This window comes from Electrona antarctica (genome assembly GCF_951216825.1).
Source record: "Electrona antarctica genome assembly, chromosome: 8".
NCBI classification, from domain to species: domain Eukaryota; kingdom Metazoa; phylum Chordata; class Actinopteri; order Myctophiformes; family Myctophidae; genus Electrona; species Electrona antarctica.
This window is the reverse complement of record NC_136789.1, coordinates 6,719,604-6,744,370: the sequence shown is the minus strand read 5'-3', so window position 1 is coordinate 6,744,370 and position 24,767 is coordinate 6,719,604. Positions and strand designations below refer to the sequence as shown.

General features: G+C 40.8%; 2 protein-coding genes across 4 annotated transcripts; one reads left to right on the top strand and one right to left on the bottom strand.

Moving 5' to 3' along the window:
* The first annotated feature begins 3,549 nt into the window (after positions 1 to 3,549).
* Positions 3,550 to 6,976, top strand: hmgn1b (high mobility group nucleosome binding domain 1b). Of its 2 annotated transcripts, none has more exons than XM_079508210.1 (6): positions 3,550 to 3,743; positions 5,177 to 5,203; positions 5,371 to 5,400; positions 5,516 to 5,560; positions 5,703 to 5,810; positions 5,938 to 6,976. In XM_079508210.1, the coding sequence occupies exons 1-6, from the start codon at positions 3,726 to 3,728 to the stop codon at positions 5,992 to 5,994; spliced, it is 285 nt and encodes a 94-aa protein (XP_079364336.1). In that variant the 5' UTR covers positions 3,550 to 3,725; the 3' UTR covers positions 5,995 to 6,976. The 2 variants fall into 2 exon arrangements, with proteins under 2 accessions (XP_079364336.1, XP_079364337.1); XM_079508211.1 differs by having other exon boundaries at positions 3,552 to 3,743; positions 5,516 to 5,552; positions 5,701 to 5,810.
* A 2,783-nt stretch (positions 6,977 to 9,759) lies between these two features.
* slc37a4b (solute carrier family 37 member 4b) lies at positions 9,760 to 22,772 on the bottom strand. 2 transcript variants are annotated; one of them, XM_079508281.1, is made up of 11 exons: positions 22,232 to 22,772; positions 20,939 to 21,432; positions 19,676 to 19,908; positions 15,202 to 15,448; positions 14,663 to 14,809; positions 14,494 to 14,579; positions 14,293 to 14,406; positions 13,919 to 13,981; positions 12,514 to 12,579; positions 12,250 to 12,388; positions 9,760 to 10,801 (listed from the first exon to the last, which is right to left on the bottom strand). In XM_079508281.1, the coding sequence occupies exons 2-11, from the start codon at positions 21,084 to 21,086 to the stop codon at positions 10,635 to 10,637; spliced, it is 1,410 nt and encodes a 469-aa protein (XP_079364407.1). In that variant the 5' UTR covers positions 21,087 to 21,432; positions 22,232 to 22,772; the 3' UTR covers positions 9,760 to 10,634. The 2 variants fall into 2 exon arrangements, with proteins under 2 accessions (XP_079364407.1, XP_079364408.1); XM_079508282.1 differs by lacking the exon at positions 13,919 to 13,981 and having other exon boundaries at positions 22,232 to 22,769.
* Between the last annotated feature and the right edge of the window lie 1,995 nt (positions 22,773 to 24,767).

Genomic DNA, 24,767 nt, shown 5'->3' with positions numbered 1-24,767 from the left:
TATTCACAATTCCCTCACATATTTGGTAGTGCACAGGTATGATAACCTTTTGTTTTATGGCCTAGAAGCTGTGTACCAATACAGGGGATGCATCCTTTGAAGGTTTGACTGATTGATTGGATAGTTTATTAGACAGAAATGTAAAATAGCAGCAGAGTACAGGGTTAGTTTGGTTTGTTTCCATTTTGGCCCTACGCAATCAATTCAGACATAACATGAAAGGGAACCGAATTCAATATCATCACAGAAAATAATAATAAAACACAGAGTGGAAGAAAAGGGAAGGGGGTGATCACCTGTTTAAGGGAGAAGTGATCATTTCCTCTTCCTTGGGCCTGCTGAAAGGTGGATTTTCAGGCCTGTTTTAAAAGATGCCAGTGATCTGGCGTTTTTTGAGGAAAAGAGTCAGGGCATTCCACACTTGGGTGGCAGTGCAGTTGCAGCCTCCAAAGGCTGCATAGTAGGCTGTGTCCTTCGAAGGATGCAGCTCCTGAATTAGAACACATATGACACACATTCAAACAAATGTACACAGCTGTAAGATAACACCTGTTCTTGTGCACCAAGAACAGGACAAAGTGAACAACAGTTTCTGGATATTTGCATTATGTGTTTGATAGAGAGAGCATTCAGAAGATAAATGAACAAGTTGGCCTTCTTCAAAGAGGCTTTAGTGGAGGTCACCTTTACCTTCATGGCCTTCCGTTGAGGATTATGAGGTCTCTATTTCCGTACCCTCCAATCAGCCGACTCAATACCCTGTTCATTTAATCACAAAGCAGTACAAGAAATGTGCTGACATTACTGAACAATATAGTATACTGTCATGTAAGGCCTGATATTTAAAACATTTTAATTGTACCTTCTTACTCTCTGCTTTCACTGCTGTAAATGGTTAACTTTGGATTTGATATTGCATACATCTCAATGTTCTTGTCAAATGGTTGAAAACAATTTTTTGGCACTAGGCACTGGTAGCTTTGTTAGCATTAGCAATGTTAATGGGAACAAACGGACACATCTTTAACGGACACGTCCGTCTTATTGATATGTATAAGTGAACCATGCACCTTATAAATAATTGCCATTACATCTGCTGCGATTTAACGGCCTCATCCCACTGCTCTGTTTTAACAATGTAGCTTGTTTACCTTATGGTCCATACAGCATTTCACACTGCTCATATGATCTGTTTTTCACCTGTTTTTCCACATTTTGTTGAAACTGCAATGATGGGAGCTTGTACAATAATGCATTTCACTCCTGTAAACCTGTAACGTGACAATAAAGTTGAGTTGTGTTGAGTTGAGTGGACTAGTGGATTGGGCCTTTAAAATACAGTGGCATATACGTTCTTACACGGTTGCTCCAGAGCAACATTAGTGACTTCCTCCTGGGGGATTCCGAGACGTTCCAAGGCCAGTGAGTCGATGTATTTCCTCCAACTGCGCCTTGGTCTGCTCCGGGGTCTCCTCCCAGTGGGACGTGCGTCGAGGACCTCCCTAGGGAGGCGCCCGAGAGGCATCCTAACCAGATGCCCGACTCCTTTCCAGGCGAAGGAGCAGCGGTTCTACTCAGAGTCTCTCGTGTGACTGAACTTCTCACCCTATCTCTAAGGGAGATGCCAGCCACCCGTCGAAGAAAACTCATTTTGGCCGCCTGTATTCGCGACCTTATTCTTTCGGTCATGACCCACGTGGACAAATTCAAATCCAACCTGTGTCGATAAGATAGGGAACAGTTCCCAAACCTTTTTGGCCATGCACCCCATGTTACCTACTGACCTAGCTGAAGCTTCATGATTTCGGCACCATAACTGAATTTGGTTAACTCTTAAGGAATTTAAACAAGATGTTAGGATTGTTATGAGTCTAATCTACTGCCTTCAGCCATCTCCTTGGGGATGGTTATGATTAGGATTCAGGAACATCACATAGCCTAACTCAAAATATTATCTTTAAATCCATGTTGGCTTAAGATTTGGGGGGGCAATAATGAAGTCAGCGATGAATAGGCCTACATGAAATCAAAAGAAAATAACACACTAAAACTTTCCATGCAAATGTCTGTGTGTAAAGTGATCTAGTCTACAGAAGAATGTTTGAGTGAAAGCAAGTGTGAGGTTAGCCTTTCCTTATAATTGCTTCTCTTCCTCAGTGACTCCAGCTACTTTTTGATGGCAGTTGCAAATTTTGCACATGTAAATGTATTTTTTTCCCTTCAGATTGTTTTCTTTGTGGCAGCTGTAGGCTACTCTTACAATTATTCTGTGTACATTTCCATATGTTATAAGTTTATGGTTTGAATTATTTGTCAAACAATAAATTGTCACCAGATGTTTGGTGTGCAAGTATATGTCAAAACAAATAAATAATGATTTAGTTGTATTTATTTATTCAGATAAATCATATCACTACGACTACTGTGCAATGTTAGAAAATCTGGAGTTGGGCCAAAATAATTGTTCCTGGAGTCAGAGTGCAGTGCTTTGATCATCCCACTGAAGGAAATTTAACTGAAACTAGGCTGAAACAACTTAAGGAATCTCGTCTTTTAGACATTAAAAGTTGCCAGCAGTTGGCCCGTTTTTGGTTTAATTTTCATTCATATTTGAAATGGTTCCTTTACAAATTGAAGAGGGAAAATACTGTAATAAGTTAACATCGACGTGGCCGCAAAAGAGCACACAATCTGGGGGTCAGCAAACACAAAAACTGTCGCCATTTTCCCAAGCCGATGTACAAAAGACTTGAGAGTACACACCCTGATCAGTCTCCTGCCTGCCTATACATGCCATGCCATCATGTCTGACTGCTCGGTGTCATTGTGACAAGCAGGAAACGCAATAATAAAATGCTATTATGTGCTGCGGACTCGGAATGCATTAGATAAACACACAAAAAATGTGGGCGACCCCGGCGACGTGTGAGCCAGAGTGGGGAATAAATAATCTCTTTTTGCAGCAAGTTCTGCTTCTGCAGCTGCCTGCCTGGCTTGCGGCTGCCATCTCCTCATGGCCGCATAGTCATAGAAAAGGACAGTCAGATACGAGCCTACATTATTTTGTGATTGGCGTTTGAATACATCCACACAGGTGATGGCTCAGATTTGAAATCTTGCTGTTGACGAATACTGAGCCAATCAATTGCTCCCGTGGGCGGAGCGTGGCCCGTCCATCAGGTTGAAACGATAATGATTTGAAAGGGATAAACACACCAGGGTATAGATCAGTGACGTCACAGACAATCGGTGTGTGCCAGGCCAAGTAAGCCTGTGACCGAGGCTAGTGCCAGGCTATTGCTCTGGTGTGTGCGGCCCGTGGTTTAACGGGGCCTTTGGGTTTTGCCCAAATGTAGCGCCCGTGCTAAGACGTAGACACGTTTAACGTGCACGAACAATGCATCCGCCAATTTCCACACTGTAAAACACGTTGTGTTGATCCAAATGTACAGATGGATAGCTTTAGCTTAAGTGTCCCGATGCGAAATACTTCCGCCTCGACGTGACGTCACTTACTCATCCGTGTTGTCTTTGTTCCAGGAGGGAGGGGGAGAATCCAATCCGGTTTCAGCTAGTTTTGCCTCCAATGGAACATTAACGTCTCGCTTGGCTGTTATCAGACGCTACTGCTAGACTCGTCTAAAGAATATATATACACGGCATTTTATCCTGTTATTTAGACAGGCTTCGCGTTTTTTTTCTTTTCAAAACCACACAAACCAACCATGCCTAAAAGGAGCAAAGTGAGTAGAAGCATAGTTTCCCATGCATTTGATAGCACACCGTTTCTAAACAGTTGTGATTTGCAGTTGTGCTGGCTTACCCACCAGTTTTCACAGAGTTGTTCAAATGTTTCCTCTAATTATCCAAATGTTTGGTATTTGCTTCGTCGAATGCAGGCGTTGCGTTTCGAGTTTAGAACGTTATATATTCTTTGTTTTGATTGGAGCCATAAGTGTTTGTTTCGCGGTCTTCTGTTCGTCGTGCAGTGATTATGATTATCTTTGTGCGAATTGATTTACATTTACTGTGATATCCCACGTCTTACTGGGACGGTGTGATAATTATGGTCAACTACATTTCAAACAAATGCAGTGTTTAAAGTAACGAACAAATGGCATCTTTACGCAAAAATTGCATTTCTGCAGATACAAGTTGTGGGTATATTGTTTTCCCTCTAGTGGGTGACGTTGATTCTTACGTGTATTTACATTTTTGAAACATCGCCTTTAAATTCCACAAGATAGATGCTTTATTGCTTAATGTGAATATGCTTTGCACAAGTCGGCTTATAGCTTCATGTTTTGTTATTCGGAGCGGGCACGGAGACTTGATTATGGCTTCCATGTTTGCCTTCCCCTTTTAAGAAGACGATTTTCTTCAATAATGGCCACAACAACAGGCTCGTCTGGTTATTGTTATTGCATCATGGACGCCATTGCGTTGGTTAAAAAAAAATTCAACATTCGTCGTGTCGTTTCGATTTATTGTCGGCTCATGCCTTGTGGTGCAGGTTATGCAATGCAATGGCGTTTCTCCGTCACATCTCTCTTGTTGCTGGGGGTTCTGGTAGATTCTGTGAGACTGACCATTCGGAGAATCGCTGAGCATCTCGGAGAGTTTAGGATTTCGAACGGATGGCGGGAACACACATAGTAGATGGGTCGGCACAGAGGACGACTCGAATCAAACCAACCCCCCACCCCCACATGTCCCGTTTATCACACACGCTGAATGAATGTGTGGAGAGGGGGCGGGGTCCGCTTTTCCCTCCTCTCACAGCAGTGATTACTTCGTCGCGCGGCGGTGTCGCGCGCCGAAGATAGCCAACCTACAAGCTCACAACGCGGCGCCTGACGATCGGCTATTTTCGACGCGCTGCACTGTTGTACTACGGAGTATACGCCCGGGAAGACCGCGGAAGCATGACGTCAGCAGATTTATACTTAGCAGTATGACGGTGTCCTGTGTTTGCCAAAAAGGACAGATCCACAAGCTAACAGTTTGTTGATCAGTTTTGGCAGGTGACAACCCCTGCGGCTGCGTGATGGAGAATACATTAAGCAAAACAAATATTGATGTGTTGACCTGTATGAAACTACCAATGCCCACAGCCAACTCATAATAGGTGTGCTTGCAGGATGTCCTAACATTTGTCTTTTGTTTTGTCTCATAGGCAGGCGCTGATGGTGAGGTAGCAGAGGTAAGGAGTAATCAATTTAACATGGGGTTTGTTTGATCAGGGGTGCATTATTCTTTATTAAATTATTATCTGACAGTTGGTCTGTATATCCACCAGGGGTCAGTATAGATCACACTCACCTGAATTATGTCAAATGATTTAATAACTATTCTCTAACCACTCTGCAGCCCAAGAGGAGATCTGATAGGTTGAAAGATGTAAGTATCCCTAATTTGACAATATTATTGCCATAGACTGCATGTGTATAATGTTGCTACATACAGAGTGAGAACAAAGGCAACGATATTGTTCTAATTTGATATCCCCCTGCAGAAACCCGTTCCAAAGGCAGAGCCCAAGGCAAAGCCAACAACAAAGGTTAGAATCATCATATTTTATTGCAAAAAGTTTATATCATTACAAAAGCTGGTAACATTTTCAAAATGTTACTAAAATTAAATAATAATAATCAAACTGACACTAAAAATGTATGTTGTCAACCAATAATCTGTATTTGTAGAAGGCACCTGCTAAGCCTAAGAAAGCTAAAGAGGTAGAGAAGGCTGCACCCGAGGAGAAAGAGGAAGAGGCTCCCGCAGAGAATGGTGAAGCCACAGCCGAGGAAGAGGTGAGTGGCTTATGTGGGGACAGTGTTATGTAATGAATACCTGACAAATAAGATGATTTTGTGAATGGTTTAAGATGTAAAACATTGCAAAGCATAAGACACCATCTTGCACTGCTTTGTTTTTCAGGCCCCCGCTACAGAAGAAACCGAACAGAAAGAAGAAGATGAGGAGGCGGCTGAATAACATCTCTCACACCACATCTTTGATCAGCGCTCCCTGTACCTCTTTTTCTTGTACAATTCAGGGGAATATTTTTATCAACTATTTTCTAAATGCAGGTTTTTTAGTAGTTTGATTGTAGAGAACACCCTTTTTTGTTTTTTGTTTTTTTTTTACAAAATAAAAGAAGTACATTTGGAGAGGTGGATTTCATCACATCCCACTTTTTTTTTCTTTTTTTTTTTTTTTTTTGCATCACCAGAACAATTGCGGTCATTGTAAATGTCAATGGCTTTTATTTTCAATGTGTGGGAGGGGGGAGGGGGGGGGGGATATGAGCAGATTACTGTATCAACATGCAAGCTTGCCGTTTAGTGGAGTTGGTGCAACAACTGAGAGCTTGCCTGAGATGCTAACATTCCATATGCTTTATGAGGGACATGATACATAATCTGTTGGGATTGGGATGGAGAGAGAACTCATGGAGCAACCCATGGTTTTATTGTTTGTAATTGGGGAAGGGGGTAAAAATGTTTGTAAGCTTTGTTCCTGTATGTTAACTCTTGTACCATGCAGTTTTTCTTAACCAAACTGTTCAATAAATCTACAGTCTCTAGTATTGGAGTTCTCCCTATCAGACCTGTGCATCGCGTGTATTGGTTGTCTCTGTAATGTGATAGCATTGCAATAAATTTGTATAGCTTCTGTGAAAAGGGTTTTCAAATTTTCTATGCGCAGTGCGTAATGGTACATTGTGAGGATGGTAAAAACGGAATGTTTTCTTAGCCAAGCTAATGGATTACAACCATACAAGACAAATGAGTTAATTGAATGCCAAGAGACAAACTACACTTACGATGTCAAATGCATACCAGCAGTAGCAATATCCATGTGGGTTTTAGGTATCTGTTTCAAGTACATGTGTACAGTTTATTTTATTTTCTTTGTTTGTAGATGTGTTGGTGTAATGATTGTTATAAACAAACCAATAAAAATTGGTTGGTAATTGTTTGCTTTCTGATTTTGTGAGCACCATAGTAGCCTACTCAAGATGATGTGCATTGGAAGCCAACTATCAGGCTAATCTAGTCAAGTTTCATCATAGTATGATTTTTACTTGTGTGAAGTATAAACCATGCAATTCATGTGATTTTAAAATCAGTAACCCAATGTGTAGCCTCGGAGACGACTGGCGTTTTGACCCAATTGAGACAATTCCCTGGAGCTTGCATACATCGAAGACTTACTGTCCACACACACTAGCTACAAAATATACAGTATATAGTTATAGTAGATAGATGGCTACCAGTGTAAAGACTAAATCAAAATCTGCTGAAAAAATGAACACTGATCTGATTGCTACAAAAGCTAAATTACATCATGCGACAACTGTTAAAGCCCAGATTTCAGCACCACGGACAGCTCAATTCTTACCTAATTTGACTCGTTGCGGTTATCGTAATGTACAGTGAAGAACGAGGCTCTTAATTACACCATTTTTGGCCATATAGTGCGGGCAACTTCTCTTTTGCTGTAACATGTCATCGCGTGCTGTTTCGGATTCGGCCTGGCCGGGGGTTTGTTGTTTTACGGCTGGACCAACTACCCTAATGACATGGTAGCCTACCCATCCGCTTCGGTATGGAGAGTGGAGACCCCGTAAGCGTAAGGGTTCATTTGGTTCCTATCAAAAACACATCATACACAACAACACTACGGATGCAATACACATACAGACAATAGTTCACTTACAATAGTTAAGAAATACATTTTTACAAATACAAATTTACAATATGATTATGATGTATAATGTATATATTTAATTCTGTTTCTTCAACATACTCAAATCAAATTAACAAAAAATAATTATAAAATACTAATAATTAAAAAAAAATAAACAAGTCGATACAATTATAATGGTTAAACATCAGCCAAGTTCCTGCAATATTGGAAGATACTGTTTTACCATAATTGGCTATATGACTTGTATAATATAACCTGGTAAATGATTCCCTTGGGGAAAATTAAACCTTCCTTCTATTGCATGTCTTGTTTGATGATGAGACCAATGTTCTAATAACTTTTTTTTTAGATGGGTCCCAGGGACATTTTATGAGTCAACAGCGTTAGAGTACAGTACTGAGTACAGTATTGCATCCCAGGACCCCTGGAGGGTGACATGATTGGGTCCTTTCTCAATTTAGTGAGTCTAACCTGACCCTTTGGTCAAACCACACCAAAGGGTCAGGTTTGAGTTGCATTGGTGTTGACTACCTTAAAAACCGTTTTGTCCCAACCCGACCCTTTGGTGTGGTTTAAACCACACCAAAGGGTTTAAGGATGCAGGCTATTTGCATCACTGCCTGTTTAATTACATCATGGTTGCAGACCCTTAGAAATTCTTCTAGTAACAGCCAAATAGGAAAGAGCACTTCCCATTTTGCTCACAATATTATCAACATGATGGAACCATGATAGTGTGGTTGAAGATAATACCTAAAGGTTTGTCTGTTGTACTTGGTTTATATTCAATGTGGGTTCAGGCACCATCTCATACTTAGTTCTAATTACACCACAAAGCAGGTCTACCATATTTCTGTAGCCTAAATGAAGATCCTCAATAACATATCCATATTAACTTATCAGGGGCGTATCCACGGGTGGGCCAAGGTAGGCCTGGTGAGTCGTCAAGCCTGATGCCACTATTGTGTTTCTAGAATGTGGCAGATTTGTTTTTCTTCACTCTGGAAACTCGCGTCTTTGTTTATGATTAAATACAAACGAGAAGCCTCTCTGAGAGTAGCCTAAATGTTAGCCTCACAATGCCAAACATTTATTGCCAAGTTTTTGGAAGGAAGCAGCAGTCCCTGGAGGAGAGCAACAGTTGTATCCTGCAGAGTTCATCTTTACTGGGCCGGCAAACTCCACAACAGTGTCCGCCCTTGATTATGGATTACTACGTGATTGAAGACATCAAAGGTCATAATTGTAAAGGATTTTCATTGATTGGGCCCCATGTTGTCTGCTAGTACGCTATGGGGTGCTATCTTGCTTAATTTGGAATTTGGAAGCGATTTGAAACTAGCTGTTGGTGTGCACTCTGCAATATACTGTGAAGTGTGTGTGCACATGCGTGCATGTGCACTGCACTCACTTAAACACTGTATTATGGAATAATGGTGCTAGTAGTAGGCTGCCTGGGGGGTGTTGTAACTTAGCCTACTGTTGTTTTACGGTCATTTGAATTATAGTTTATATTTGGGAAGTGTTGGGATAAAGTGTCTTCTAGCAGTTGTTTCTCACCCCTCCCGTTTGTATGCCAGAGCTGGCGTGAACTTCTGGGAAGTGGGAACTGATTATGTAGCCGACTAGCCGTCTACTAACGGAACTATTGGCATTTGCGACACATGCCAATCTCAAAGACACCTGACTTCATATTTTGAGGAAATTGAAAGGAAAAATAAGTATCAATTAATTTAAAAAAGGGGGGAGCACACGATTCACATGTGCGCAACTGCGCAAGTGTGCCCACCCACCCATTTGATGCCAGGTCAGTAATTAATTCTTGTATACGCCACTGACATATCTTGTATGTATTGTTATATCTTTATTATGTTGATGTTAGCACAGTAATAGTGAACATTGCCAGCCACAATGGCAGAGTAAGGACAAATAAGTTAGGACAAATAAACCATACACATATACAAAATAAATATTGACCCCATATCACTTTAGAATGTCTTTGCACACATTTTGGGAGTTCATCTGACTTGAATAGCATATGTCCACTGCAACTAAGAAATGTACATCATTATTCCTTCTTACAGGTCAATATAAAAATTCCAGTAAGTTTAAAAATATGCCAAATGGCACTGAGCAGACATAATTGTTATTAATAAAGTATAGTTTATACAAGAGTAATGCATTATAGAGATTGAAAAGGTTAATGCTGTATAACAGCTTCAGGGAGCATTCCTGCTGTATAATTACAATGGCAGTGACAGAACCTCTATTCTGTACCAAAGACCAGACCATAAACTCCTGCTTCAAAATACATCACCATTCACAAGTTGTGTCCCATGAAAAACAAATCTGTTTGGGTCATATACTGTAGCACAATGTGATCTAGAAAAATATAGCATTGCCTTTCTTCAGTGAAATATGAGGTATCATAAAAGGGAAGAGTGAACACAGACCTGTCAATATCTCCATATAATTAACCAAGAATAATTATGTGCAAACCTGTAAACATTCATGATTTGCATTCAAGATTCTTGGCTTCACTGAAGTTTTGTAATGAAGAACTTTCAAGTGTTTTGGTCTAGTGAGTGAAGTCAAGAAATTCAAGCACAACCAAAATAACTATTGCCTGCCCACATGATATTCAGTATGACAAAAGTGTATTATGTACATGCATGGTGACTGTAGCTCATTGTGCATCATTCAGAGTTAAGTGTTATGATTTATTCCAGTTCAGCAACCTTTTTTTTAAAAGTGAGTGCATCCATCTAATTTGTGTATAATACCTTAAGATGAATCACTTATAGACAAAATGGTTATCCTTGGTGGAACTGAATGTGCAGTGCTCTGTATGTATGTATAGACTGTCCATCAAGTCACATACTGAAACAGGGCATCAACAACTGGCACAGTTGAAGAGGATATCAATCAATTTTCTCTGAAATTCGTCCCATTTTGGTACGCATGTTGCACACCAAGAAGTAGCATACAGTGGTAACGGCCATTGACACCTCAGCTATCCAGAATGCCATGTCCCAGCTGTATTCTTTTGCAACACTGCTGAATGGGAGTCCAGCTATAAACGCCCCAACTGTAACAGAAAAAGATGGTGGTGTAAGTGATGTGTTTTGTTAAAAAGTTAAAACTTTATATCCTGATAATAATCATTGCTATATTAGAGTGTTCAATAATATGGGTCTCCTTGTCTCTCCAGCTTTTTAGTAAACAGTAAATACATTTTCACGTTGGGGTACAAATTTTATCCAATCAGGAGAGAGATTATTTATCAAGATTCAATTCAAGTACATAAATGCATTGTGAAAAACTTTGGTTGGGGTGTGCTCCACAAGTAATGTGTAATATAATCAGAATTTAGCAACAATTTTATAGTTGCAATTCGCCTGCTCATTGTTTCATCCCTAGTTACTTGCGCAAGCAGAGCGTGCAAGTAATGTTATCAGTCAGGTGCTATGTCCCTTAGCAGCATATGATATGACGTCATATGCTTGCACGGTACATACGGAAGCAGACCGTGCAGGTATGTTTTCCGTCATGCTACGAAGCGTATGTCCCATGACGTGATGAAGATATGTACCAATGTCCCTTAGCAGCATATGATATGACGTCATATGCTGGCACGGGACATACGGAAGCAGACCATGCAGGTATGTTTTCCGTCATGCTACGAAGCGTATGTCCCATGACGTGATGAAGATATGTACCAATGCCAGGGTATAATTGGTTTACGATGGTGACGTAATGATATGTTTCAGTGTCGGGTGGACTAAAGGTAATGCCCCTATGTATACATGTATGTAATCTGACACCACTGCCATAACAGGCGTAAGTAATCATTACCATACTTTTCCTCCAAAAGCAAGGTACGTAGCAAATAGCTAAACCTAATAATTCAATATTGCAAACGTTCTTTCACAGAGAGGCTGAGATTTGAAAGTTTGTAGCGGTCTACAGTACTTGCTTGCTTGCGCACTAGTAAGCCATTTATGGCCTACTTGTGTGCAACAAGCATGTAGGCACTTGACAGAGTGCAGTTCTAGTTTATTCTGTGTCTTGTATGAGTTGGATAAAATTAGTAACACCACCTGAACATTGTTTACTAAAGGGTTGGAGAGACTAGAATAATCTATACTATAGATCAGGGGTCTTCAAGCGATCTACAAGTTGAGCTTGTAAGTCTCCCATTTCCAGCTAATGTTCCCCCATAATAGTGATGCGAAGGTTCAAGTGGTTAATGTAAAAATTACAAAAATAAAGTCCTTAATACACAAAGATTTGGCGGGCCCCCTGCAGTATCTCCGAGGACCCCCTAGGGGTCACAGGCCCCCTATTGAATACCCCTGCTATAGATTGTTCAGTAACGGGTCTCCTATACATTGAAGCAATGATTGATATCAGAATATAGTTTTAACCCTTAAACAAAAAAAACAAATAAATATTCATTCAGGAATATTTTGGTGAAAAAAAACGAAAAAAAACCTTGTGTTTGGTAGATAAAGTTAGTATTAGTAAGCCATTTACCATTGGCCATTAAAGCTACAATGGCATGGGAGGTTCCACAGAAGTTTGATGGGGCACATTCATTGGCTATCACTCCAAACAAGGCAATTGGTCCATAGCAACAGAAACCAAACACAGCACCAAGGAAGAGGATCCAGATCTGTGAAGGAAGGGGGGGGGGAGATAGAGAGAGAGTGTGAGTATAGGAACAGGATGCTCTTGAATGTCTTATTAAAAGCCCAGGCCACAAACAGGTAAAGCCATCAAATTAATGAATAAGCAAACCTCCTGCTCTGAAACCCCGGTGAGGACGGACACAGGATGAAGGACTTGGACCCAAAGAGGAGCCACCTGAGGAATGAGCATACAACATTTTTAAACATTTTTAAATTATCTTTTAGTCTACCAGCGGAATGAATGTGGCATAAAGATTCACCAAGGCAAGTCTAAGTGCAAAGAGCAACTACAGCAACACAAAGCACCTGCTATGACTCAGAAAGCCATGTCTGAGATCACTAGCATTGCTTGTCAGTCGACGGATGACCAGGGCCAGCAGGCAAAACACAGTGCCCCCGACCTCTCTGCTGAACCAGTTCAGAGCACAAGAGGGGGTGAATTCAAGAGTTTGGAGGGCATCGAGAGGAAACCTCGGGTGAATTTACCACCAGCAGCAGACCGTTACAGATGGCGGCAATTGGATGAGCAGGCATGCAAACAGGCCACAAACAGGTAAAGCCAATTCATAAGCAAACCTCCTGCTCTGAAACCCTGATGAGGACGGACACAGGATGAAGGGCTTGGACTGCCAAGAACCCACCTTCCATTTTATACCGAGTGTCTGGCTGGGGGATGCAAGTGGACCTGAAAAGGAAACTTGTTTTTCCAAAAGAGTCTCTCAAACCAGACATGATCCTACTATCCAGGAGCACGAAAACCATCTTGGTCAGAATCAGCAGCCTTTATTGCCATACATGTAAAACATGTTAGGAATTTGTTTCGGTGAACAGCACAGTACAGTTACAAATGCAGTTACCACAGCTGCCATAGACGGTGCTAGAATTAACAGTGCCCTGAGAGGACAGGCTAGCCATCTCTCACCAACTGAAGAAAGCCAAGTACCAGGATTTGATTGATGAGGCTCTTGTCAAAGGATGGTACGCAGCCGCTGCCTTATTCCCCATCGAAGTTGGCTGCTGTGGTTTCTCAGCAACATTAGTGCGCTACTTCTTGCAGAAGATCGATTTGGACCTAAGAAAGCCACTGGGGAGATAGCCACGGTAGCCGAGACCACATCAAGATGGATATGGCTGACAAGAGCCCGCAGTTGGAACCCTGGAGCAGGCGAATCTTAGCCTCACTGACAGCTCCCAGTCAAGAAGCAGAAGGTATGCAGCCAGGTTCAGACTTGGCTCAGGGAGTAGGACCCACTGCAGGGAGACATCCCTGACCGCAGGTCCTACCATCCAGAGATGTTCTGGGATGAAAGGGGAGAAACATCAAGGAAGGATGGCTCGCAACTGATGACCCTGACAGCTGGTACTCGTAATGCTCAGACCATCCTGCCACCAAGGATTACCAGCAAGAGGTGGAACTTGCAACACCTGTAAATAGCTCTAGCAGATTCTGCTTGTAGCAAAGCATCTTTGATGTTTATTTCAACTCACAAATTACTGCCAATGAATTATCAAACCTCCTGCTCTGAAACCCCGATGAGGATGTACACAGAGTGAAGGGCTTGGACCCAACGAGGAGCCTGAAGAATGAGCATATACAACAGTTTTAAATTCTATTTTAGTCTACCTTCTTGCTACAGTGTAAAATCCTCACTGTTAATGTATCCATTGGTAACCCTGAGTTTACAAATGTAACTGAATGGACCTGTAATTTGTGGGAAAATAAGGCCATTTGTATGTGATAAATTATAGCCTGACATTCATCAAGCATCTATTTGGTTACATTTGTGAAACACGGGGTTAAATTAACACAGAGGATTTAACAGTGCAGTGGGGTAAACAGATGACAGCACCTAACTGATCTTCACAGATATAAGAAAACCATCCTCACCTCAGGGACTTGGGGTGTGACGGTGACTCTGAAGAGGTGCATGGAGATACACATACCAGACATCATGAGGAGGAGCAGGCCATGGCGAGGGTTGCCATGTGTACCTAGTCCTCGCTGGAGTGAAACAGGAGACATAAAAATGTGACATCAAATACAGAGTTTTGTAAAAAGTTGTGTTAAACTCTGACCGTCTTAACTTACCCGAGCCACAGCTCTGTCTGAGAGGAATCCTGATGCAAGGCTGCCCATTAGGCCTCCCAACTCCAGGGCACTCATATAGGAGCTACCTGTTAGCAACATGGTTGCGGTAAGAAGCTGTGGTCCATTTAGTAAATCAACAACAACAAGAGTTTTAGTTGGAAAACCATACTCATTAGAGCTGTTTGTCCTTTCTCCTGGATGAGAAAGAGTTGTCCCCAGTCAGTGGCAGCTGTTTTCACCCCAAACACCACCAAGTAGGCCAGGGACAGGACCCACAGGAAAGGCGACGTGAGAAACTCACAGAACGTGCTGTTACCTGGTGTAGGAAACAGAAGAAAGCGTAAAATCCTACCTAGCTAAATAAGTCACTTCAGCAGCGAGGTTGCTTGCCTATGATAAGAGCTTTTGCTTACTTTATAATAATGATGCTGTAGCTTCTTTTGTGTCCTATGACTCCTATCTACAGTACATCTTTTTCTGTTATTGGCTGCTATAGCCACCACAGTTATGTCTTGAGAAGTTGAGGGTGTCTAAAGATTTACCTATCTTATTATACATTGATACCATGTACAGCAACCAAAAGTAGTAAAAGTAATAAAATGTGTTCCTCATACACACAATTAACCTGCAATTGAAATCAATAGAAAGGTCATTCATATTGTACTGTTACTACTGTACATAACTGGAATTTGTTTCACTGTACAGTACCTCCAGCTGTCCCTTTCTTAGCCACAGCTGCAATGCAGGGCAGCCCCACGTCTTTTGGTTCATTCTTCACAAACACCAGACAGACGAATGAGAAGGATGCACAGACAAGTCCTGATACGGCTATGATGGTCCTCCAGCCGTAGTACTGAAGAAGGACTGTGGCCATGAGTGGACCCAGAGTTCCAGCCAGGTTCATGCTGCAGGAAAGCACAGACCACCATGTTCCAAACTGGGATGGCTCGAACCACTGGGGGGGAAAGGGACATATACAGTACATAAGGATCTAGTATGTGACCGTTATTTACTAGTAACCGGCCGCACATGCAACAGAATAATATGCAAAACAATAAAACAAATCTGATTCATAGGTTGTTTGGGTTGTTACTTATTTTCAACAGATCATGGAATTACAAATATTTGTACACTCAGAGTAAAATTAACACTGAGGATTTTACTCTGTAGTATACAGGGTACAGTATATGCACATTTTTAATGCACAAATGTAAGGACTACACTACAGCTACAGATGGGGATCACATCGCAACGTGCCGTTAGCTTGTAGGAGCTTTGCATTTTCCATGCATAGATGGATTGTAGTGTTTGTTTTTCCTTCACCGAGCTGCAGCCCCATCGGAAGTTACTTTCGGGCGTACCGCCACCTGCCAAAGCAGAGTGTACCCAGTAATGTATTGTTGGTTTGCATTCCGTATCTGCTCAAGTCGGGAATTAAATAACGGAGTGAAACAACTCCTCTTTCTGCAAAACGCTCATTAATTCTACCCCAGATCAAATTGAATGCCCTAACTCCTACAATTCAAGATATTTTTAAAGACATTTTTAGGCCTTGAATTTCACATTTCTGATTAAATCCAAGACATTTTAAATGTAATACTTTATAAGTATGCAAGTTACACTGTCTATACGACTGTGGGTGACATGTAAGGGCAAGACAAAAGCACTTATATAATAATATTGCCATCTCAGAAAGGCTCTGCAGAGTGCAGTAGCACACCATCTTAGCAGTGTTTGGATTCTTCTTACATACAGATACCGCTCAATAGAGTATTCTGACAATGACATAATGGCACACCTAAAGCAACATCAACTCAAATCCTATATACAAAAACAAAGTGTGCAAACTGAGAAACTCCCTTAATTTCAATAGTTTAAAAATAATTTGATGTGGTGTTTCAAGGTGTGCAGTACTTCTTCAGACTAACACTCACAGATAGATCAGCTGACACCAGTAACATGAGAATCCCCAGGCTAATTACAGAAAGCCATACATAGGTTCAGGTTGCTTTAATAAACTGATGAGCCACAGTGGCTAGGGGTTAACCCATTTTGACCTGAGATCAGATTCAAAAAATGTCTTCTACATCCTGACAGTTTTCTGAAAAAGCTGTTTCTATGTCAGTCGTTCTTCGATTTTTCAAAAATAGCAGACCTACAAGCTCGTAGCGCGCCACTCGGTGGCGCGCTATGAGCTTGTAGATCTGATATTTTTCAATAACTAAAGCATAACATAATGCTAACACCAAAAGGGGTTCCCGCCCAAAATGGGTGGTAAACACTGACCCAGAGAAAATGCAGCCTTCTGTACTGTGCCAAGACAGAATGTGGTGCTATAAAGTTACTGCTTTTACTGCAGTAAAAATAGAATAAATAGCTTTGCATTACATACTGGGCATATAGGCAGTCTCAAATGGCAGAGTATGAAGACGTTTTGCATTATGCCTTTGTAAAAGCTCTGTTAAAGCAGCGCTCAAAATGTAGTCTCTTGTAATATAATCCTGTTCCTTCACTGTTGGCACACACACCTGCCAATGACTATTTATTCCTCGCCCTTTGAACAGTACTGCTTTTATAGCAGTCTAAGGTCAGGACCCCCAGACGCCTCTGCACAAGCAAGATGTTGCAGTGGACAGTAAGTGTATACTAAAAAATAACAATGTGTGATATTTGATTAGTAAAGGATAAGTGCTGTGGAAGAAGAGAAATAATTATAGTTAATTGCTCAATGTATCTGCATTCAAACTAGCACAAATGAACTGATGCAGCTTGACCAAATAAGATATGTCAAACATCTATCAACTTGGAAGTCATTCTTTTATGTGACGACTTGAGGTTTTAAAATGCAAACGGTAGACAAAACAAGGCAAATATTTACTGGTTAATATGGACACGCTCCAGTCATCCATCTCCTAGAGCGGTGCTTTAGAAGTTATAGCAAGCCAGATTGACATGAGAGAACAATGTTTTCAATGTGAATGTGTACTTAGTAATAATGATGTCAAACATCATTAGCTAGCTAGTCAACCTTTCAGCAACACTGTAAAATGTAAAATGACTCACAAAATGTACAGATAAAGGGCCGCATCTTGCTCGCCGCCTTATTACCCCTTATGCCTAAAGCTTTTAACCGAAAGAGCCTCCCAATCATTTACGATGTTACTTTGTGTCATATACAGTATACCTTTTTTCAAGTTCTTTGATCACATATCTTTTAATCAGGGGAAGGAAGTGCCAATGGTTACCACTTACCAGCAGGAGAGACATGTAGTCCATTGACACTCCCATGTGTTCAATACTAAACCTAAAAAGTAGTTTCCTATGACGTTTTTTTAGTTGATTTGAATTAATATGGTGTCCTTTTTGGCTTGCCATGGTTTCCCAAATTTTGCATTATCCAAGATTGCCACTAAATGCCATGGCGAAAACCGCTTGTGTGTAGAATCCATTTCTGATGTTCTATTTTCAATTGCATGTAAAACTCATGTGCTTAAGGTTAGGTCAAGGTTAAATTGTTATATTTTTAACTGCAGATAAATCTCACGTGTTAAAGGTCAGGTCAATGTCTATCTCACACTTTCTCCTCCAAGCAGAAATGTAACAAAGCAGATATGCTGTAACTAGCCGGTGCAGCTCTACAACATACAACCCAGCGGTGGGATGTATATCATAGTCATACCTCAGCTGCATGACAAAACTGATGCAGGGATCATCATTGAAATGCATGTGGTTGCAGCACATGGGGGGCTGACAGTTGAACAGATACCAGTACCTGGACACTGCTCATCTCCATCGTACTTGCTGACAAAGGGTAGACTCCATCATTCTTCACTCTCATACACCGGTTTGAATGTGCAGCGAAAGTGTGAGATAGACTTTGACCTAACCTTTGATTGAGCTGCAGTTGAAAATATAACAATTTAACCTTGACCCAACATTTAGCAGTCGAGTTTGACCTGAAATTGAAAATAGAACATCAGAATTTGATTCTACACATATGAAACCCCCCGAAGAGGTATTTCAATGAGATAGAAGTGTGCGCGCGTACATACGTGCGTGCGTGCGTGTGTGTCTGTCTGCACCATTTCTTTCTTTTCCGGAATGACATTACATAAACCTACACCCACACATGCATGAGCATACTCACAAACAGATAGCCAGTCAGAGAGAAGAATGTGATGTATTTATAGCTTGTAGATCGGCTATTTTGGGCAGAAAAAGAGGGCCCCTCAAGGGGGTCAACAAAGTATATAGGGATAAGTGGTTAATGATGAGTCTAACAAACTAAGTCAATTAGGTTGTGATGCAACTAACCCTCCTCATTCCTGACATATAAGTACCTATGTTGAAACAAATTCCAGTTCAATGGAAAATAGGTTGACAGTGGTAATATGGTGCTTATGATTATCAAATGACAACCATCCTGCTATATATAACAGTTAAATACATTCCTAAAACAAGATGAATGAATCATCTATTAACAAGTAATAAGATATCCTTTTCCGTTTAGCTGCATGTCCTGTCACTCATCACTTGACATGAGATGAGTGTCTGAAACAGATGAGTGTGAGTATTCTCTAACCTAAGACGTCAGGCGAGTCTGAGGGCAAGAGATAGAATTCCTCACTAGTCACTACGCTTGCAACAGTGCCAGCCACTGACTGGCATACTTTCATGTAACTAACCACAAACACAAGCTCAAGAGGTGGGAACAACTTATACCTCAGAAAGTTCCGCTCTTATGAGGTGTCACTACCTGTCCAGAACAATGTTGAGGACTCACTATATGTTTTATTTTACATCTCTAGGAGCCCAATCTAGACTGTAGAATCCTCAGTGTTAACGTATGGGTCCATTTGGTTCCATTTATTTTGTACACTCTTAGTCCCAAACGGCACCAATGATTCGCCATGCAACTCCTTGCAACCAAACGGTTGTGAGTAGTTGCATGAAACTATTGCCCGATGGCATTAGCATTGGTGTTACATGTCTTTAAAACTGTTTTGTTGCAATGAGTTGCATTGGTGTGGTTTGGGCCTTAGTCTTGGGATTAGACCCATAACTGTCCATTTGGCTCCTAACTATCAATCATTTAGCTGGGGATACCCAGGAACCACATCAAGGATATGGGGTCCCCACTCCCCTCACACAGTAAAGACAAGTGTCGAGTGGATAGCATTACCTTGCGTAGAACCTTCCCACAGGGAGGCCAGCCACAGCCTTGGCCCAAGCCGTTGATAAACCAGAGAAGTGCGAACATGCGCACAGTGGAACAGCAGGAGAATGCCACATTGATGCCCCCCACCAGGAACAGACCGATGGCAAAAAGCCAACGGGCACTAATCCGATCTGACAGCACTCCACTGACAAACTTACTAACAGCATAGGCCATGGTCTGGCTGCTGGTGATCAGACCTGCAGAGACAAATAGGAACTTAAGTTTAGGGGTAAAACAACAATGTAGAGATTGTACTACACCATTCCTTGTCTGTTACTTTCTACGTCGGGTATTCATTATCATAGTTGAAGTTAAGGTAGGGTAAGCGTAATATGTTAAGGTAGGGTAGGGTAATATGTTTTGGTTGAAGTTTTTTTCAACCAAGGTTCATGTTTTAGGTTGTTGTTATTAGAGAAAGTAAAAGATGTGTCAAACTGACATATTGAGCCTATGACCCAGTAGGCCTCCTTCACATTCAGTAGATCCTGTGATCTTCTGTGGCCAGGTGTAATTTTCTGAGGTCTATTAGGACTATAGTAAATAATACAAAAAATAAATCACCATATTTTGTAAAAATAAATATATATATATTTAACCCCATGCTCCAATGACCCCGCCCCCCTGTCAAAAACAGCTAAAATCCCTAAAACGAAAAAAAAGCAGAAAATGAAAAAGAATCTCATCTTATACTTTCTCTAATAACAACCTAAAACATGAACCTTGGTTGAAAAAAACTAAAGTTGTCCTTTAAAGTTAAAGCAATATATCCTGATAGTAATTATGTTTGTTCAGTAACAGGAGTGTCCCTATGTCTCTCCAGCGCTTTGATAAACATAAAATAAAATTTCGGGTAGTAACAATCAGGAGAGACTACCCATTTATAAGTTTCATTTTTATAGTGTTCCAGTTCCAATTTTGTCTGCTCTTTAATCTGTATCCTATTTGAGTTCTCTATCCTGATTGGATATAATTGGTATCCCGACCTGAACATGCATTTTCTGTTTACTTAAGAGCCCTGGAGACTGTTACTCAACAAACACTATAGCAATGATTAGTATCAGAATATAGAGCTATACACTTATTTTAACCAAATACAATCACTTACCATACATTTAATGTTCACAACTATTTGACGAGAACCATGAGATGTGCAATATCAAATACAAATATAATGGTACTTTCACTTCAAGCCATGCAGGTAGAAAGATATGCAATGTATTGTCTTACCTAAGTCACCCTTGTCCAGTTCAATTTCCTCCATCACAGAGGGCATGACAAAGGCAAAGGTCTTCCTGTTAAAGAAGTATAGTGCATAGCCAAAGAACATGCACAGGAAAATGACTGTGCGATAGTAGCCGTAGCCTGTGGCCCCCATGATTCCAGAAGTGAAAATACAACTGACAATCAAAACTGGAAAGATTCAGCGCTTGATGGAAAATATATATATATATTTATGATACTTTCCAAAAATGTCTCCGTTTAGATTTGTAGTGTCATTCCTTTGCATGTAGTATGGGATTAATCACACTGGATGTAATATTATTGTTTGCAGATGTAGTTGAACTGTTCTCAGTAGAATATCAACACTTTCAAGTTGATGTTTAATAATTATGTAGATATGGCTCAGCAGTGCAGAGGAAAACACTTTTCCAAGTTGGCACTCCTCAGAAACTGTCTGGTTTCGGCTTGAAGGATTGAGCCAAAGAGGCCATCACATTTACCTAGAAAAATTAAGAAACAACATAACAATCATCAGAATGAAATAATAGCAGCAGTTGCAACATGCCAATGTAAACACCAGTATATTAGCCACTCTTTACACTTTCAATATCAACAGGACAAATGAAGGTTAAAGATAGCAGCAGCACCCTAATTCAATGGATGTCAATAATAATATGTGTGTCAGATGGAAATAATGTCCACCCAAAATTTCCACATTAACATTAATTGTCTTGGGTAGTTTAGTTTTACAACCCTATGGTACATAGTAATCGCCACCACAGGTCTCACTCAGAACAGAAACACTTTAACTCTGTTCAGAAACTGGAGTTGAGCTTGTAGCCTTTTAACTATATGAGAGGTGTAATAGTTTATTGGATAAGGATTGATGTCTTTAACCACTCAACCCAAACCTGCAGTAGTTATTGAAGCTACGTACGTTACATGCCAATGTTACTTATGCATTGATAGCTAAATTACGGAAGCCTACATTTCGCAATATGTACAGTGCATGTGTACTGTACATCAGGTTACATATGGCGACCAGTTTGTTAGCCCCTCTTGGAACCCTCGTAAAAGGTTTTTGACATTTGGATGTTTACCTTTTTCCAAATGTCAGAAACCTTTTACGAGGGTTCCGAGAGGGGCTACCAGTTTGTGTACACTCTACTCTTCGAAGGATTGACTAAATAAATCATATCATATCGCAATCATCCATGCAGCTTTACTCGGCTGATTTGTGCACAACAACACCCCACACCTCACTGTTCATTGATCAAAACAACATAATGAACCAGTTACCTCTGCTGTTCACTGCCGACTGACTGGACTGACTGGACTCCACATCATCATTCATCCACAGCGGCAGGACATGCTGCGCGTGCGTGACCGGTGTTCCTGCCCACTGCTGAATGACTCGGGGGCGTGTCTGTCACAAATACCAAAGCTTTATTTTCACTTCTATCAGTGGTGGATCAATATTCGAAGAGCAACATACGGGGCGGTCATAAGATATTTGCTGCGTGCGAATCTGATGATCGGTGTTTACGTGCTGTGGATTGCTGTGGAAGTTATACGACTATTACGACACCAAACACCTAGTTGACATTCCAGAATCAGAATGAATCCCGATTTACACACACGCCTCCCCGGGACGGTCAATCTGAATTAGCATATAATGAACGTCAATTCCACATAGATCAGGCGTCACGTAACCACTGAAGTAAGTTTCAATGTTTCAAGCAGCTTCGCTACAAATGTTTAACCATAGAAGAACGCTTTTAATCTATGCATGCCTGATGCACCAGTCTTGTCCGGGTAATCCTGCGTTTAGCACATGCGCAAGCGAGGTCTGCCAACTGCCATTCGGCACTAGTCGGCAGCAGGCAGTAGAGCCATAGCCATAGAGTAAAACAGAAAACGACATTGTGGGGGCAGAAAACAGCCCGGTCACGTGGTTCATGTACTCGTTCATCACTGTAAAATATGCCTATATCTGAGTCAAGCCTAATCTATGCTAGTATGCTTGGGACGGCAGCGCTGAGCCTCGATGCCAGTGTTTCTCAAGGTGGGGTCCGGCTGAAGGTTCATTATAATTCATTAATTAGAATGGACTGGACAGATACAGGACAGGTCTGTAACTATGAGAGTTAGGGGTTCTTGAAATTAAAATATTTGAGAACTACTGCTGCTAGTGCTACTGCTCTACTGTTATTGTATGTCATATTGTTATATGTATGCTGTCTGAGCTGATTCAGCTGAATGATTTTTTTTCTCTCTTTCAAAAGGTAGGTCAGGCCTAGAGGGATAATATAGAGGGTATGCGCATGCATAAAGTGAATCATGGCAGATCGAGTGGCAAATAAAGTGGCGAGTGAGAATGTTGTTTAAAGTCATTTAATGCAATCAAATAGGACTTTTCTGTTTGGATGTAATGGCTGTCAAGGCCAGAAAGTAGTTACTCAGTAGCCAGTAGGCATTCCCGCATAACTTCCAGGTAACCGGTATGATGATGAATGATGTCACGCGCATGTCAAAACAAGTAGCCCTAGAATCATTCGATGCAGAGTCTTGATCACACCAATAGATGGGGCTAAAACAATGCAGCTGAGTTGGTCTTTTTGATACATTTCATGTAGGCCTATTTGCAGTCAGTGATTTGGCTGTGATATTTTACAAAGTAGGTACAGGTGGTTTGCCAATTGCCATAGTACGCACATTTTCAATGAAAATAACAAGGGAAAGGAAAATAACCCAACCCAACCCAATCCAATCCAACCAATTATATAAAGAGACGTTTTCATGGTCATGCAGCTAAATACAAGCTGTAATAGCCTTTACAAGTTTAAAATGCTCAGAAAAAGTAACAAGCTTGTTAAGTACGTTTTCTACTCTAAATTAATTTGCAATCAGGGTTTAAATAATAATAAGAATGAATCGTTGCAAAGGCAATATTTCAATTTTATTGTCACAGATGCACTTACAATTCAGCTATGGCAACATTGCAGGCAGTGACATTCTTGTACTTAGAGAGCCTAACAGTGGAGAGATCAAAATATTCATAGTAGGCCTACCTATAGGAAAAAAGCAGTGCAAATACTAGGCTATAGCATATTGCAAAATAGAAATACCGGTAAGAAAATATGCACAACTGTAGATTTGTGTATTCCTGTACGGTCTATATTGCATGATATAACAAGCAGAGAAGACCACATTATCAGCTTCCTCTGCCTTGATTCAGCGCGTTCAGGTTTCAGTATTAGTCCAGCAGCCGGAGGGATGTAGTGGGAAATTTGGTAGGTAGGCCTATAGTTTTTTTTATTGGCCTAAAATATTGTCTATATACATACATTCATGAATCCACTTGTTGACAGTATTGAGCAATTGTTTAATAGGGGGTTTATATGCCCATATAGGCTAAGGCAAAAATGTCAAACATTTCATTATGCTTTAAAGGGATAGTTCAGACTTTTTTAACTTAAGCTGTATGAAATACTTGCTAATAATATAGTGGTTGCAACTGTAATAATTGATTGCCCGAGTCCCGTGGTGGGAGTTCTTCTCTGGTTTTGGTGAAATATTATGTAGTTCCGGTCATTTTGTAGGGGGCACAGGGGGCCACGCATTAAAAGTAAATTAATTCACATAACTGGGTCATTTGTATTGTTGACCTATTTCTAAAATATTAGTGCAACTTTCGTTCATGTTTGACCCCTCTATCACACAGAACTGTGTCCATATCACTACGCCCAAAAAATAGTTCCATGTGATTGAGGGGTCAAAGTTGAACGAAAGTTGCACTAATATTTTAGAAATAGGTCAACAATACAAATTACGT

Bases quoted from the DNA above. Each gene is read 5' to 3' on its own strand.
- hmgn1b (XM_079508210.1), top strand. The intron at 5,561-5,702 runs GTTAGAATCATC...CTGTATTTGTAG, and splicing joins AGGCAAAGCCAACAACAAAG to AAGGCACCTGCTAAGCCTAA. The intron at 5,811-5,937 runs GTGAGTGGCTTA...TTTGTTTTTCAG, and splicing joins AAGCCACAGCCGAGGAAGAG to GCCCCCGCTACAGAAGAAAC.
- slc37a4b (XM_079508281.1), bottom strand. From the start codon at position 21,086: ATGGGGGCCACAGGCTACGGCTACTATCGCACAGTCATTTTCCTGTGC. The intron at 14,810-15,201 runs GTACTGTACAGT...TTCCTACACCAG, and splicing joins TAAGAAAGGGACAGCTGGAG to GTAACAGCACGTTCTGTGAG. The intron at 14,407-14,493 runs GTAAGTTAAGAC...GTTTCACTCCAG, and splicing joins CAGACAGAGCTGTGGCTCGG to CGAGGACTAGGTACACATGG.